Source organism: Puma concolor, chromosome E2 (assembly GCF_028749965.1).
Source record: "Puma concolor isolate L17-30 chromosome E2, mPumCon1.1.hap2, whole genome shotgun sequence".
Lineage (NCBI taxonomy): Eukaryota > Metazoa > Chordata > Mammalia > Carnivora > Felidae > Puma > Puma concolor.
The window spans coordinates 14060520-14075769 of NC_141681.1; the positions used below are offsets into that span (position 1 = coordinate 14060520).

Genomic DNA, 15250 nt, shown 5'->3' on the forward strand with positions numbered 1-15250 from the left:
ATCCTTTCCCAGCAGAGGCCCACAAGATGTGCCCCAAAGCTCTGACAACATTTGGCACTTCAGCAAATCGAGTTTCCACAGCCGCAACCTGAACAGAGCTGTTTAATGGACTGCATCTCCGCCGGCTCCCTGTAAACGCATACGCACACAAAAACCAATCACAAGCAGAGAGAGCTGGATGGGATTAAACAACTCAATTTAAAGGACTGAAGACTCAGCTGCTTCTAGCGAAGTCCTAGGGAAGGAACCAATCAGAAAGTTCTCTTTCTTTTTGTATTGAAATGAGGGCTGTGCCAAGTGCCCTTAGTCACCCCCAACTCAGGCAGAACCGGGCCACGTCCTCCTGGGCCCCCTGCCGAAGTGGGTGCTGAAGGAAAGGGAAAGAGAGGCACGTGTGCATGTGAACGAGGCAAGCAGGAGGGGTCAAGGGCAGATTCCCAGACCATCTGTTTTGGAAGCTTCTGGAAATGCAGAGGCAGGCACCAGCCCATCTGATCTCTTTTCAGCTCAGGTTCAAGAAAGCAAACTCAGGCTGCAGGAAAACTATCCTAGGCCACACACAGCCTGGTACTAGGCTCAGGCGCCTCACGCATAGGAGGTTGTAAGCAATGTCGCTCTCCTTCTCCCCTGGCCCCCAGCTCTTGTCCACTCCCATATTCCCAATGGGCAGATTTGTGGATTCACGTGCCCACTGCCTCATGGGGCACACAGCTTTGCCTAAGGCCCACAGCTGCCCAGAGCCCAGAAGAGGGAAGGAGAGGGACCAGTCAAGGTACAGCCTGCCAGCATCGGACAGGCGGCCTAGAGCTGGTATAGGTGAAGGGAAGGGATGTCACCCTGGCCAATGGCAACACCCACGAGCAATCCTGCCCCCAGGTTGGGAGGCAGGGAAGTCTTGAAAAAGCATTACCTTAGCCTGACAGCAAAGGATGGAACGCTGCCAAGAATGGGGTGGGGACGGGGGCCGCCCCCCAGAGGGCTAAGAGACGCAGGGCCCAGCTGTCTCTCCCTTTCTCTGGGCTAGCCTCTCCCTTCTGCTCTTGGTGACCCTGACAAAGCAAATCTTAAAGGGCCAATTTCAATCCAGAGGTCAGAATGGAGGCTGGCTGCAATGAACAGAACACAACAAGAACTCACAGAGCGGCCAGCATTGCCTGGCCCGGCACTTAGCATCTTCCAAATTACTGCCCCATTGAGCAGAGAAGGAACCAGACAAGCCACTTGCTCGTGGTCAGGCAGCTACGCGGGGCCAGATCTTGCTTTGGGGACCCAACCCAGCCAAGCTGCCCACCACCACACCCCACCCGCCCCGCCCTTCTATAGCCGAGCCAGTTTCCCCCTGAGGCCAATGTCCTCGCTGATACACTGACCCAGTGCTCCTCAGAAGGGCTGGAAGAAGACGTCCTTGTTCCCAAAGCCAAGAGCATTAAACACAGCTTTCCCTGTAAGCGATGCACCTTACCAGGTAAGAAGAGAGCGACTTTTCGGGTGCTGATTTAAGAGGACAACAAAACAAGCACCTCTCAGCTACCAGATCCCATCCGTCACTCAAATGACTTAGGCAGCCATGACAGAAGGAAGGGGGTGACCTACCTCGTCAGATTCATCCGACAACGTCTGAAGCAGGATGGGGAAGAGGCTGTCTGTGTGCCGGAACATCTGGAAAGCAGAGAAGCCAGGAAATCCGTGAGCTTCCCCCACCCTGGCTCCACCACTGAGCTCAGTGTGGACAGGGTCCCACTGCACTGCATGGACCTCCCCCACACCCCCAGTGCTCCTCAAGCATCTTTCACTCCTCTGCTTGCCAGGGATTTTCTAGAACTGCAGTGACCAGAACCCTACCAAGCATGGGGAGGCCCCAGAAAACTGAGATAGACCCAGAAGCAGCCCCCAGGTTCGAAGGGCCTATCAGGCTGATGGGCCCAGGGACTCACCTTCCGGGGAGTCTTGATATAGAGGTGGTAGAGCCACTTCAGGACAGCGATCCTGGTCATCATCCCGATGGCCATGTCGCTGAGGTGGCAGTTCAGGACCTGCACGATCCCGTCAAGGTGGAGGGTGACTGGGGCCCTGTCCGTGCTGTGGGTGAGACCGGGAGGAGAGCTTAGTTGAAGCTTGCTATAGCCCCTTCCGCTGAGCTGCAGAACCACTCTGGCTTCGCAGTCAGAACCACTCACATGCTGCACTTTCCTGGGTGCGGTGGCCAGGAGCGGGCAGACGGCACACCCCCTCCACGTGGCTGGTGGAGGCTAGTTTCACCCCGTGGCCTCAACCCTCCTTCTCCAAGGCTGGAGTTGGTGGAAGAGGGCCAGTCTGCTGGCTGCCTACCCACCTCCCCAGCACTGGCCTAGCTTGTACTGGAGAACACCTCTTTGAGATCACCAAGTTGGGCCCCAGCAGACCTCAGGGATGAAAAGCCGTTCAGCATCCTCAGGGCATTCAGTCCAAACCCTTTGTTGATAAGACAAAACCAATGGATCCAACGAGTCCAGGGGAAAGCCCTGAAAACACCCTTTAAGAGCAGACAGAGTTTTCACCAGGCAAACAAAGAATATTTCTCCAGTAAGGACCTGGGTCCTGAGGACCCAGGTCAGGCAGTTCAGTTGCCTGTCTGTAGAAAACGGTCTCGCGTGGCATTTCTAGGCTGCTCAATTATTCATTGGCAGCAGGAACTTGATGCCAGTGCTTTCCTAATTTGCCCGCAGCCTCTCTGAAGCTCATTTGATGTGAATTCCTAAAGGGACCCATTCTCAGTTCTGTAACTGCTAAACAGAACTGCTGTTTAATATGGTTTGATGATTCCCCACGGTGCTCGTTTAGGGGTGAGAGTGGGTACTTCTATCCTCGGGTCGCCAGACGGGCTGGGCGTGTGATGACAGAGCCCAGCAGTCCTGAGCCTCTGGGTGGGGATGCCACTAATTCCACGGGAGTCATGTGGCTGGAAGTTCTGGGGTCTTTTGCCAACACCTAAACACCTAGGTTCTTTGCTAGCCTAAGACAGACAGGGAAACTAAGGCACAGACAGACAAGTTCAGGGTGGCAAACACAAGCTCCCAATCTCTTCATCACTTTCTCTCTCACTGTCTGATAGAAACGTAATGTGAGCCACATATGGAATTTTACATTTTTGAGTCCTATACTCAAAAATAAAAAGAACCAGGTAAAATTTTAATGACATATTTTAATGAATATAACATACCCCAACAATATCGTTTCAACATGAAGCCAACATAAAAAACAATATACACATCACTCATAGGATACTTCATATTCTTTTTGGTGTTCTAAGTCTTTGAAATCCAGCGTGCATTTCACCCTGACAGCACACCTCTGTTCACACTAGCCACACTGCACGTGCCCAGCGGCCCCGTGACTCTGGCTATTGCCACGGACAACACGGCACTACGGTGTTGGGCTAGCAATCTATCCCAGGGCTTCCTGAGCATTTTCTTTTCTTCTCTGAAAACTTCCTAGAAACTCCCTCTCCTCCTGCTGATGACCAGGACTTACTCTCTTATCGCCAAGTCCTTCTTTCCCCTGTCCTCCTGGCCTCCTACCTGGCTCCTTCCAGCATGCTATTATAGCTCTTTTCCTTGAGAAGCTGGAGAAGCTCCAGAAGCCTACCTACACCCCAAGGCCTTAACAGAGTGGGAGCTCAGGAGGCTGTGAGGAATGAATGGCAACTGCCTGATTCTGCCTCTGCGTCCTGACCTGGTGAGCCCTCGGTCCACAGTGAGTCCCTTTCCACAGCAGGACATTCCAGCTCCCACATGGGGCCAAGGTGCTGGGACTCTATGCCTGGCAGGCCAGGACCACTTTCTTAGCTGAAATGGTCCCCCGGGGAGCAAGGCCTTGTTTTCACTCCCCTGGGGGCAGTCAGGGCCGTAGTGGCCAGCAATGGCTGTGGCCTAAGCTGCCAGTGGGAGGAAGGCAGTGCCAAGCCCAGCTGCTCCGACTCCACCCTGCAGATCAGGCCCAGAGGTTACCCGATCGGGAAGGGGTGGAGCTCACAACTTGAATGTGAGCAGTCCGAGCCTAGGGTGGCCTCCTCTACCACATGGCACTGCCTCCTAATGGGCCAGGCTCAGGAGAGTCCATTTCCAACTGTCCCCTGGCAGGGGCAGCTGAATGGGAGCCCTTATGTGGACTGGCCCGGTCAGACCTGGCAGCCCTGCGTACTGGAGGGAGAGAGAGGGGTCGCAGAGACCGTTCAATATATTTTCCTATCAGCACGACAGGCAAAGTCTCTATGTGGGGCGGGAGAGGAGACTGGGAAAGCCTGGTGCTGCTGTGTGTGTGGGGCATTCCAAATCCAAGTGGCCCAAATAAGGGCTCCATGATACTAGATGGTCCCTGGGCCAGATGGGCTCCTTGATTCACTGTAGTCCCAAGATGCTTCCAGCCAGTTCAATGTCTCTACTGAGGGACAAATCAAGGGCCAGCCCATGGTGGCATCTCCCCCCGATGGCACTGTGTCAAGGCCATAAAATGAAGGATTTCGTGGAGCCGGTGCGCAAGAACTGGCAGCATTCTGTGCACTAACATTCTCCAACTTTCCCCACAGCAAAAGTTGGCTATGGCAAACCTCCCCAGACACGGGCACCTTCAGATTGCTGGTGAGGCAGGTGTCAGCTTCAACCCACCAAGAACACCATGGCTGAAAGGGACGTCATGGTTCAAGTAACTCAATCCTGCGATGCACAGATGAGACAGTATGGAACCCGTCCAAGGCCATGCGGCCATCAGTTGAAAACTTATTCCCTTAGCCGTAGACACTCTCCCTGGGTCTCACTTCCCTTGGCTGGCTGGAGGTGAGGCTCATGGGAAGCAGGGGCACCCAGGGCACCAGGGAGACTGATCTTAGTGCCTGGGAAAGATTCCACTAGCTGTGGAGGAGGCAGCTCTCAGCCGCTCCGCTGGGCAGGGCTGGCTGCTGTGTGCTGGGCTCCACACATGCTCCGTGGGGAGCCAGAGGTCTGTGGGAACCCAGGCCCTTCCTAGAGAGGGCAGGCTGCATGGTGTGCTCAGCTCCTGAGTCCGAGATGGAGTATCCTCTGCCCTGGGTTACCTTACCCGGAGAGCAGATGGGAGCTCACTCACAGTTTAAAATACATTTCTGCATCGGGTCCAAAAAGTCTAGACTAGTTGCTCCTGGGGGCTTCTGAGTTATTTCAAGGTGTCTGCAAAACCCCACTTCCACTGAGCATTCTCATAAAGCATCTCATAACTAATGTCTTACACGTATGTGTATGACATTTTCCAAGTGCATGGCACTACTGTAGCTATTAAAATAGCGATTAAATGGGACACCTGGGGAGCTCAGTCAGTTGACTCCACCTTCGACCTGGGTAGTGATCTTGTGGTTCGTGGGTTTGAGCCCCGCATCGGGATCTGTGTTAACAGCTCAGAGCCTGGAACCTGCTTCAGATTCTGTGTCTCCCTCTCTCTCTCTGCCCCTCCCCTGCTTGTGCTCTGTCTCTCTCTCTCTCAAAAATAAACATTAAAAAAATTTAACAACAAAAAATAAATAAAATAGCGATTTATTAAACAATACTTCTGATTCTACCAATAAATAATGATTAATTCCAGGGGTTCTCTCTGGGAGGCAACACTTCATTTCTGTAATGTCTAATTTTTTTTTTTAATGTTTATTTTTATTTTGGTGGGGGAGCAGGGAGAGAGAGAGGGAGAGAGAATCCCAAGCAGCCTTCACTTTGTCAGCAAAGAGCCCAACACAGGGCTCGAACCCATGAACCCTGAGCCTGTGAGTGGAAATCAAGATTGGAAGCTTAAATGACTGAGCCACCTAGGTGTCCCTGTAATGTCTAACTTTTTATGGTACTCATATGTTACATCTCTAATCAAATTAGAAAGAAAGTAAATAAAAAAACTGTTTCTGAATTCCACATTTTTTAAATAAAGTATCTTTACAACTTTTTTTCAATCTCCAGATGCTAGAAGTTGGGAAGCATGGAATTCCAGATCTTTCTGTTTGCCTTTATGTAGCCAGTGACCTATACCGAAACTCAATGATGACACCACAGTCCTTGGCAAAGCCCCAGGCATTGGAGTGGAAGCCTGTGCACGTAGTAACCTGTCCGGGGCTCCCCTGTCGGGTGGGCTTCTGGGACTCTCCCAGTGCAACCAATAAAGGCCACACCAGTGGCCTTGGGAGTCAGACAGGCCTAGCCTGAACTCCAACCTGGCCACTAATTCCAACCTGGCTGAGTGACTGTGGACCAGTAGTTCACCTCTCTGGGCCTGTTTCCTCATTCATAAAATGGGGATAATCATGAGGTTCTTGTAATAATAATTGTAGCTAAAATGCGTAAAGGGCTTTCTCTGAGCTGGGCACCATTCTGTTCTCTTTACATATTCAATTCATACAAGCTCCACACCCCTAGGAGGTAGGCACTGTCATTGCACCCAGTTTAAAGATGAGGAAATGGAGGCAGGGAGTGGTTAAGCTGCTTGCCCAGGGACACAGAGTCAGGATGTGTGCCCGGGCGGTCGGACTTCATTACACAGAGGATTCATGAGAGATGAGGGCAGGCAGTGTGTCTGGACAGTCACAGGGTGGGTTTTTGTTTCTTGGCGATCCTGGAAGTTGCCTTCTTGTCTGAGCTCAGTGCCCCTCTGGCAGCACCTACTGGAGGAAGACTGCCCCTACCCTACTGTCTTCAGAGGGCAGGCAGTGTGTCTGGACAGTCACAGGGTGGGTTTTTGTTTCTTGGCGATCCTGGAAGTTGCCTTCTTGTCTGAGCTCAGTGCCCCTCTGGCAGCACCTACTGGAGGAAGACTGCCCCTACCCTACTGTCTTCAGCTGCCATCTCCAACGAGTGGGGGGCCCAGGGCCTAGGCACCTGGCTCAGGTTTCATGACTCTGAAGGTCGCCCCCCTCTCTGGCACAGCTACTGACTCAGACTGGTAGCTGCCACGAGAAAAGAGCCATTTGTGGGATAAAGAAAGCACGAGATGATTTGCTCTTGGTTTTTTAATTTTAAAAGGGTAGGATCTGGCATGGGCTCCTGAATGACAGGTCTAAAACAAAATCTGGTTCCAATGAGGCAGTTCCCAGCCTCAGCCTTTAGAGCCGCTCCAGCAAATGGCGCCCCTGCCTCCCAAGCGAGGCAACGAGAGTCATGCCCGCCCGCCATGGTTAGTCAGTGATGTCTGACCTCTGCCTCCTCCTAGACCTTTCTCCACCTCCCACTGCCACTCCCCTGGAGCAGGACAATACCCTGTGGCCTAAGCAACGGTGACAAGTCTGCAACAGGCTTCTCTGCTGCCACTTTTGCCCCTCCCTCACTCATCCCCCCTGGAGCTGCCAGAGGGCCTTCCGAGTCACAGGTCTGCACCAGACACTGCCACTTACAGGCAGGCTCCCATAGCATTCAGAACAAGAGCTGGTCCCTCTGGAGGACACATCTCCCAGCACTTCCCTCCGGATCTCTCCCCCAGCTCCAGAATCCAGGATCCAAAGCTGCCTCCTTAACCTCCCCGGGGCACACAGCCCATGACTGGCCCACTCACACACCTGTGCCTCCTTCCACCCCAGCGTGGGAAATGCCAGGATATCCTGAGTTGGCTGAAGCCCCGAATCTAGAAGTTATTCTTTCCCTCAGTCTCTCCTCTCATTCCATCACATGCATCAGCAAATCTGGTCAAGTCATCCTTCAAAACAGGTAAGAAAAAGTCTCTCCAACTTTCTCCACGTTCTGCCACTTCTTGAGGCTGAGCCTCCACCTCCTCCCACGGGAAAGAAGCTGTGGCCCCCGAGGTGGTTTGCATTCGCCCGACCCTCCTAATTCTTTCTCTACACAGCAGCCCCCAGGTCTCCGGTCCCTCCTCAGCCCTAAAAGGAATTAATACTACTAATGACCCCATGGGATTGAAACATCAGCAAGATCCAATGACGTGACACAAAGTATTTGGCACAGCCGGGCCAGGAAGCACCCAGTGAGTGACCACCCTTGTCAGCCACTATTCCAGTGAGCTTCAGCTCGGGCACCATGGCACGCCCCCAGCACCCTCTGAGTACCCTGTCACAGAAATCATGCCCTGCTTCTGTTTCCCCACTAGAGAACTTCAAGCTTGGGGACCACACTCAGGAGTCACATCTTTACCTTGGAACCTGTAGGGCTGAAGCCTGGCAGGTACTCTGGAGTATGTGACAACTAACAGGATGAATGAATGAATGAATGTTTACCACCTTGCTCAAATGATTAGAAGAGGCCCCAGGAGCAGTCCACGTTTATAATCAGTACTCACATACTTTGAAAATGCCCACAGGGTCTTAGAAATAAGAATAAGTGAAAAAATGATACAAAAGGAGGAAAGATTCTAAAGGTCCAGGGAGAAGAGAGCCTCCTGGGGGTTGAGTGCATATTTTCTCATCATGAGTGACCCCTTCCCCAGGGTCCAGGTTCAGTGTCAGGATGAGAGGGAAGAAATCCCTTATAGAAGAATGCCATCCATTGCAGCCCCACAGGGGCTAATTCTACCCAAAGACAAAGTGACATGGGGCAAGTCCAGGGGAGGTAGAAAGGGACAAAACGGTGATAATTCCCTCTCCAGTGGATGTCATCACCCAGCATACAGTATGTAGGGAACTGCAAGCAATGATCTTGCTGCTTGGCCTGCTCTGCCCCCATGTGGAAGGCTGCACTATGACAGCTGACCCGGCGCCTGGGAGAGGACGGCTCCTGCGGCCCATAGCCTATGCTCTGTTGGACTCTGGAACAGCCTTCTCCTTGTCAGTCTTGTCAGCCCCACGTTATCCCGACAGGCAAAAAGGTTCTGGGCAAAGGTGTCTGCGCGTGTCTCCCTGTAGCTACCATGCACTGGTTCTACGTTTACAACCTGTGTTTACTGACCTCCAACAGCTTCTTATCTTTGTCCTTGGGGACAAGGCTACCTGTCCATCAGAACTAGGGGGATTTGGGTTTGCTCAGTGTTCTTCAGATCCCTTCATCAAGCACCCACTGTGCCCCCTAAGGAGAGTTTGCCTCGGGTCTTTACTGCAATTTGCTGCACCCAGGAAAGACCCAGGCCACTTGCTTTCTACAAACGCCTCTGGCTGGAACAAACCACTTACCTGGCTGGTGTGAAGACGCTGATGCTGCTACTGAAGCTGGAGTCACAAGAACCATCAGGGCCTCCTGGGGACAGTGAGAGGAACAAGGTGTCATGCCAGAGGACCGCTGAAGTCTTCTGAATGAACAAGATGCCTGATATAAGGACACAGACTCTCTAGTCCCCCACACCTTGACTCTGGCTCTTGAAAAGGACTATAGCTCAGGAGCCCTAAGGACCCAATGCCACCCACTCCCCAAGCTTCTGGGATAGCATCCGTGCTTGTTAAGTGTTTAGGCACAGTGATCTCAAAAGAAGAAGGGCACCAGCCCTAAACACATCTGGGAAATCTCAGAAGGGACCGCTGGCCCGAAGGCAATGGATGTTAAAAATGACTCCTGGGATAGTCAACATCATTAGCCATCAGGGAAATGTAAATCAAAACTGCGACGAGGTACCAGTTCACACCCACTAGGACGGCTGAAATACAGAGAATGAGTGGTGGTGAGCATGTGGAGAAAACCCTTGGACCCTGCTGGTGGGAATGTAAAATGGTGCAGGTGTTTTGGAAAACAGCCTGGCAATTCCTTAAAGGCTCAACAGAGTTATTACCCTCTGACCCGGCAATCCCACTCCTAGATATATACCCTAGAGAAACGGACGATCATGTCCACACCAAAACCGTACATCATGTTCATAGCAATCCAGATGTCTATCAACTGATGAATGGATAAGTGTGTTACAGCCATACAGTGGACCATTATACGGCAACAAAGATGCATAAAGTACTGATATGTGCTACAACATGGGTGAACACTGGAAACATGCCAACGTTAAGAAGCTAGTCATAAAAGCCTGCAATTTGTGAAATGTCCAAAAGAGGTAGATCTATAAAGACAGAAAGTTGAACAGAATATTTATTCTGAGATTATTTTAATTTTCTGAAAGGTTGTAAAAATAGCACAGAATTCTGTTTACCCTTTACCCAGCTGCACCTAACATCATACATTATCAAACCAGGAAAGGAACACTCACATAAGACTGTTAACAAAACTACAGACCTAATGTGAATTTCACTGGTGTTTCCACTTACGTCCTGTGTTCCAGGGTAGAATCAGGGACCACATGTTGCATTTAGTTGTCCTGTCTCCCTAGTCCCTGCCAATCTGTGACAGTTCTGCAGTCTTTCCATATCTTCCACAAACTCGCTATCACTGAAGCCCTGGTCAGTTACTTTGCAGAATGTGTTGCCACCTTGGTTAGTCTTGCATTTTCTCATGATTAGGCGGAGGTTACGCATTTTTGGAAGACCACCATCAAAGTGATGCACTTTCTCAGTGCATCATATCGGGGTATGTGATGTCTGTCTGTCTTGTTACTGATGATGTTGACCTTATCATCTGACTGTGGTAGTGTCTGCTGGGTTTCTTTACAGTAAGCTACTATTTTCCTTTTTGTAATTAATAAATATCTTGGGGAAGATATTTGAGACTAGACAAACACCTAGTTTTTTCCTCAAATGTTCCCCTACTGACTTTGGCATCCATTGATGGATCTATAATAATTACTGTGGAGTTTGCCTAATGGTGATTTTCTGTTTTCCTCTTTTTTTCTACATTAACCAGAATTCTTCTATAGGAAAATGCAGTCCCTTCCCATCCATCCATCCATCCATCCATCCATCCATCCATCATCATTATGGGCCCATATTTTATTGTGGATTACCAATTAAAACTATCATTATTTATATATTGTTGATCAAATGGTGCCAGCCTTGGCCTCTTGTAAGTTATACAAGTAAAACATATTCTCATTCTAAAAATTTCAAACAAAGCAGAACATGCCCCCGTCTCTTTCTAACCTTTAATCTTACTCCACTCTATATGCAAGTAACTACTTCACTGGTCTGGCAAGTATTCCTATCTTTCTTTTTGTTTTGTTTTGTTTTGTTTTTCAATATGAAATTTATTGTCAAATTGGTTTCCAAACAATACCCAGTGCTCATCCCAACAGGTGCCCTCCTCAGTATTTCTTTCTGTTTTGTAACATAAATGGAATCACAGTATGTTTTCTGCAATTTGCTTTTTTTTTTTTTTTTTTTTTTTTACTTTATACTATAGCTTAGCGTAGTGTTATTCCTGTGAACTATGGACCACCCTCAACCCCCAAGTGAAGAGGGCCTTGATTTCCACGTTGAACAGGAAGGCTCTGAGCTGCTGCCTGCCCCCTCTAGTCCCAGAGGCCCTGTGCGGGACAGGGCACAGCTCAGTGGGGCCAGGCGCAGGCTGGGCCTGATGGAACAGATCTTGGCAAAGGGGAGGAGGACACACGGGGAAGGCTGGTGGGCCAGCCTGGAACGGCAGCCAGGACTCCACGCCCCTGGCTGCCTCCTCCCTCTTGACTTTTAGAAACATGCACATTTGTAGATGAAATGATGCGATATCAGAAATAGGGTTCAAGTTAACTTCCTTTGTTTCGTAGCTTTCACTCTTACATCTCTCCCACGCTTCTTCCTGCACAAGTGCATTTTTCTAGGATCCCACGTCAGGGGTACTGCTGGGTGGAAGGGTCAGGAATTCTATATTTTAATCCACGTTGATAAGCTGCTCTTTGGTAAGGTTCTACCACTACACATGCACTTCAGGCACAGAGAAGCAGTCGATCTCCCCAAGCTTCACACAGGGATATTAGTAATTTTTTACATTTTTGCCAAGTTGATGAGTAAAAATGATACATCGTTTTACTCTCCAATGCTCCCATTTCCAGTCAAGCTGTACATCTGTGGCTGCCCTTTTTGTATTAGTTCCCTCTTTAGAGAATTGTGGTGTAAACGGCACTAGGAGCAAAGACTCAGAGCCCTCGGGCCTAAATCTGAGCCCTGACCCCCCTACTTACTAGCTGTGCAACTGTGGGCAGCTTACGCGACTTTGCCTCCAGTCCCTCACTGTATGATGGGGTAACCAGTACTCCCCTCACAGCCTTGTTAGGACAATACGTGAGCTAAAATTTGTTAGATGTTTAAATGGAAAACCTTACCTACATCTCTATTTGTTCCTTGAGAACAAATTCTCTCAAATGTTCATGGCTTCTGACACATGCCACCAAAGGTATGTAGCAGACGATATATTCCACCTGCTTACTCTCCCCCCACTAGGAATGCCCCTTCCCCCCTCTCATCTCTACAGGGAGCGTGTAACTAGAGTAATATAATCAGAGTAAAAATCACAGTAATAACCTCCCTTATAATCAGAGTAAAAAAAGGGGTGGGGTGAGGTGGGGGCAGAGTGGAAGCTAAGGAGAAGGAAAAGATCCCGTTCAAATGACCTCCATGGACTTGGCTTGGAGCCCCCAGTCCTCTGTGACCACATGCAGGTCCACATGATTACTCAACTGTGGGTCTGTCCTGGGCTCCTTGCAGGCAGATGATTCACCTACATCTGCAGGGTGCACAGAAGCTGCCGCTATATCCAGTCCCATCAAAGCCTTGCAAGTGGATGCATTCCATTACACATCTACTAACAGTGGTTGCAAGCCCTCTCCTAGAAACCTTATTTATAATTCTGCCCCTCACCTGGTACAAGAACTTCTACCCCTAACCCTCTGTGATCCCTCATTTAGGACCCACCAGGGGCACACTACTATCTGGAAAATGTTGATGATTAAAAAAACAAAAACAACAACGACAAAGAACAAGGGAGGAAAAGGCCTGTCCAGAGAACCTCGCTAAGTACATAGGTATGTTATACACATGCATTAAAAATTTGACACTAAATCACCTGTTTCTGAGAGTGTCTGGCCTTTGCTATATTCTAAAAGCTTTATAAGCAAAAATCTCATTTAAAACTCACCACCACACTACAGGTTTGGCATTATTATCGTTAGCCTTATTTAACAAGTAAGGAATTTGGGGCTTAAAAAGGCTAAGTGGCTTCTCTAAGGGCAACAGGTACGAAGTCAGCAGAGCCATGACTCACCGGCAGGCCGTTCTGACCGAGTCTAGGCCAGGACACCTGGGACAATCAGGCAACATCACAGAGAGGAAAAGGGTGCACACGTCAAACACTGCAGGAACTCAGGGAAAGGAGGCCGCATCACGGACCCCTGAAGTGGCAGGGCCAAAGGGGAGCCAAAGCAAGCAGACAGGCTGGGAACAGTGTGGCACAAATGAGGGTCCTGCAGTCAGAGGTGAGGGGGACGCGCACGTGTGCACGTGTATGCTCACGCACAGAAGGCTCGGCTGATGAACCTCCTCATGGGTCTTGCCCTCCAACAGAGGGAGACCAGGGAGGAGGTTCCCGCCTTTGGCCAGGCGACCGGAGCTGGAACAGTGGAGGAAAACAGTAATAGGAAAAAGCGGCAGAGGCTGAGATGAACCTGTCAACTGGACCAGCTGAATCATCACTGTCTCCTGGCTCGCCGCGACCTTCTCCTGGCACTTTGGTAATGTGGCAGTTACAAGCTGAGCAAGGAGTGGGTACGGAGCCTCTAAATGAGCTGTGATCATCTCTAGGAACTACTCTAAACTGAGCTCTGCATCTGCTGAAATGCTGTTTATGAGGTAGTAAAATCCAGAGCCAAGCTTCCTGAATGTATCCTGGTTTAGCATGGAGTCTCCTAAGTGGGGAGCTGTTTTGAGACTGCTTAGAAAAAACTACCTATTTTACCTAAGTAAAATAAACTGCATTGGCTGGCCATGGCACCCTGGTCTCTGGCAGGCGAGGATTCTACCGTGGAGCTGCCGATGCTCCAGCTGGCAGGTTCTTAGCAGCTGTCATGACCTGCAGAATACAGTGGTTCTTTCCCGGAGGCCCTGACGTGTTGCCATGTAAGGAGAAAGGGTGGGGTAGGAGCTGCTGGGTTCCACTTTGAGGGAAGATGTACTAACTTTATTTAAAAAACTGAGACATCCTGCATATAACATAAAATTTCCTAACATAAAGCTCACCATTTTAAACCATACAACCGGGTCGTCTTTTGTAAATCCACAAAGTTATGTAAAGCATCACCACTATTTAATTCTGCAACAGTTCCATTACCCTGAAAAGAAACCATGTGTCTAATTCCCCTTTCCCCTCCAGTTCAGCAACCATTATTCTACTTTCTGACTCAATGGATTAAGAGGCACTAACTTTTAAAGCCAGTATAAAATACTCGAAACTTCTGCCTGTTGTAACTCGTCAAGTAAAACAAAATGAAACAAAACAAAAACCAGAAGAAGCCACCACACAAGCAAAAAAAGAAAGCTGTGGAATTATGTGAACTGTATGATACCATACATATACAGAAAACATAGCGTTTCACAAAACAGATCTTTCCCTGAGATTCTTCTAGTTTCTCCTAGTGAGAAAGCTCCTGCCTTGAGAGGCCCACATAACTTTATTCCCCCAAATTTTCTTTCTCAAGGAACTGCCAAAAAGTTTTCAGCTGCTGCATTGGCCGGGAATCGAACCCGGGCCTCCCGCGTGGCAGGCGAGAATTCTACCACTGAACCACCAATGCTCCACTTGATGGCTGTGCTGCCTCCAGCTGTTTTGCTGCTCTGGCTCACAGAAGCAACCGCACAGCTGTAACCTGATACCCGAGCTGGTCCAGCATGGACCGCTGCTGGCTCTGCCAGCCAAACCCAGGACAGGACACCCGTGGGGCTCACGTGCCTGACACACTGCTCACATGTTCAAGAGAAGCCTGAGAACGGCAACAGGAGAAACGTTTCAGAAATTCTTTGGGCTCCTGGAACTCAGGTTCCAGACCTGAGTCTGTTAGTCTTAAAAATTTGAGTGGGTTCTGCATCAATTTACTCTCTGGCTGACTCTGCAAAGGAGAACGTCATCCCGAAGCTGATCAGTGCTCTCTCAGTGAGGAGAGAGGCCTCCCAAAGAAAAAAACAGTCAGAGCTCTAGATAACATTTAGAGAGTTAAACTCCAGACTCTAACTGACATAAAAGTGCTTTTCTTTATGTTATAAATGAGACAATAATGCCGAAAGAGTGTGAAAGGGCAGCAGAGAGCCGTTTCATTTGCCAAAGACACTGCTTTCGGCAGTAGAATCCCCAAGGACTGAATAAACTGCACCCTCAGCTTTTGTAGCCTCCTGCCCAGGGAACGGCTGGCACAGGGAAGGCAGCTGGCCTCCAGGTGGCCGGGTGTCTGCGGCCAAGATTCACGTGAGCCCTGC

General features: G+C 49.8%; 1 protein-coding gene and 1 non-coding gene across 3 annotated transcripts in view; both read right to left on the reverse strand.

Moving 5' to 3' along the window:
- Positions 1-15250, reverse strand: part of VAC14 (VAC14 component of PIKFYVE complex) — a 102564-nt gene that overhangs the window by 68947 nt on the left and 18367 nt on the right. For both annotated transcript variants that reach the window (XM_025920638.2, XM_086688939.1), the window contains exons 10-12: positions 9098-9161; positions 1935-2079; positions 1594-1659 (exon numbers count right to left, since the gene is read on the reverse strand). In XM_025920638.2, the coding sequence (XP_025776423.1) occupies positions 1594-1659; positions 1935-2079; positions 9098-9161 (275 nt within the window). The remainder of the gene's footprint in view (positions 1-1593; positions 1660-1934; positions 2080-9097; positions 9162-15250) is intronic.
- On the reverse strand, positions 14504-14574 carry TRNAG-GCC (transfer RNA glycine (anticodon GCC)). Its single transcript has one exon. It is a non-coding gene; the product is annotated as a tRNA-Gly (tRNA).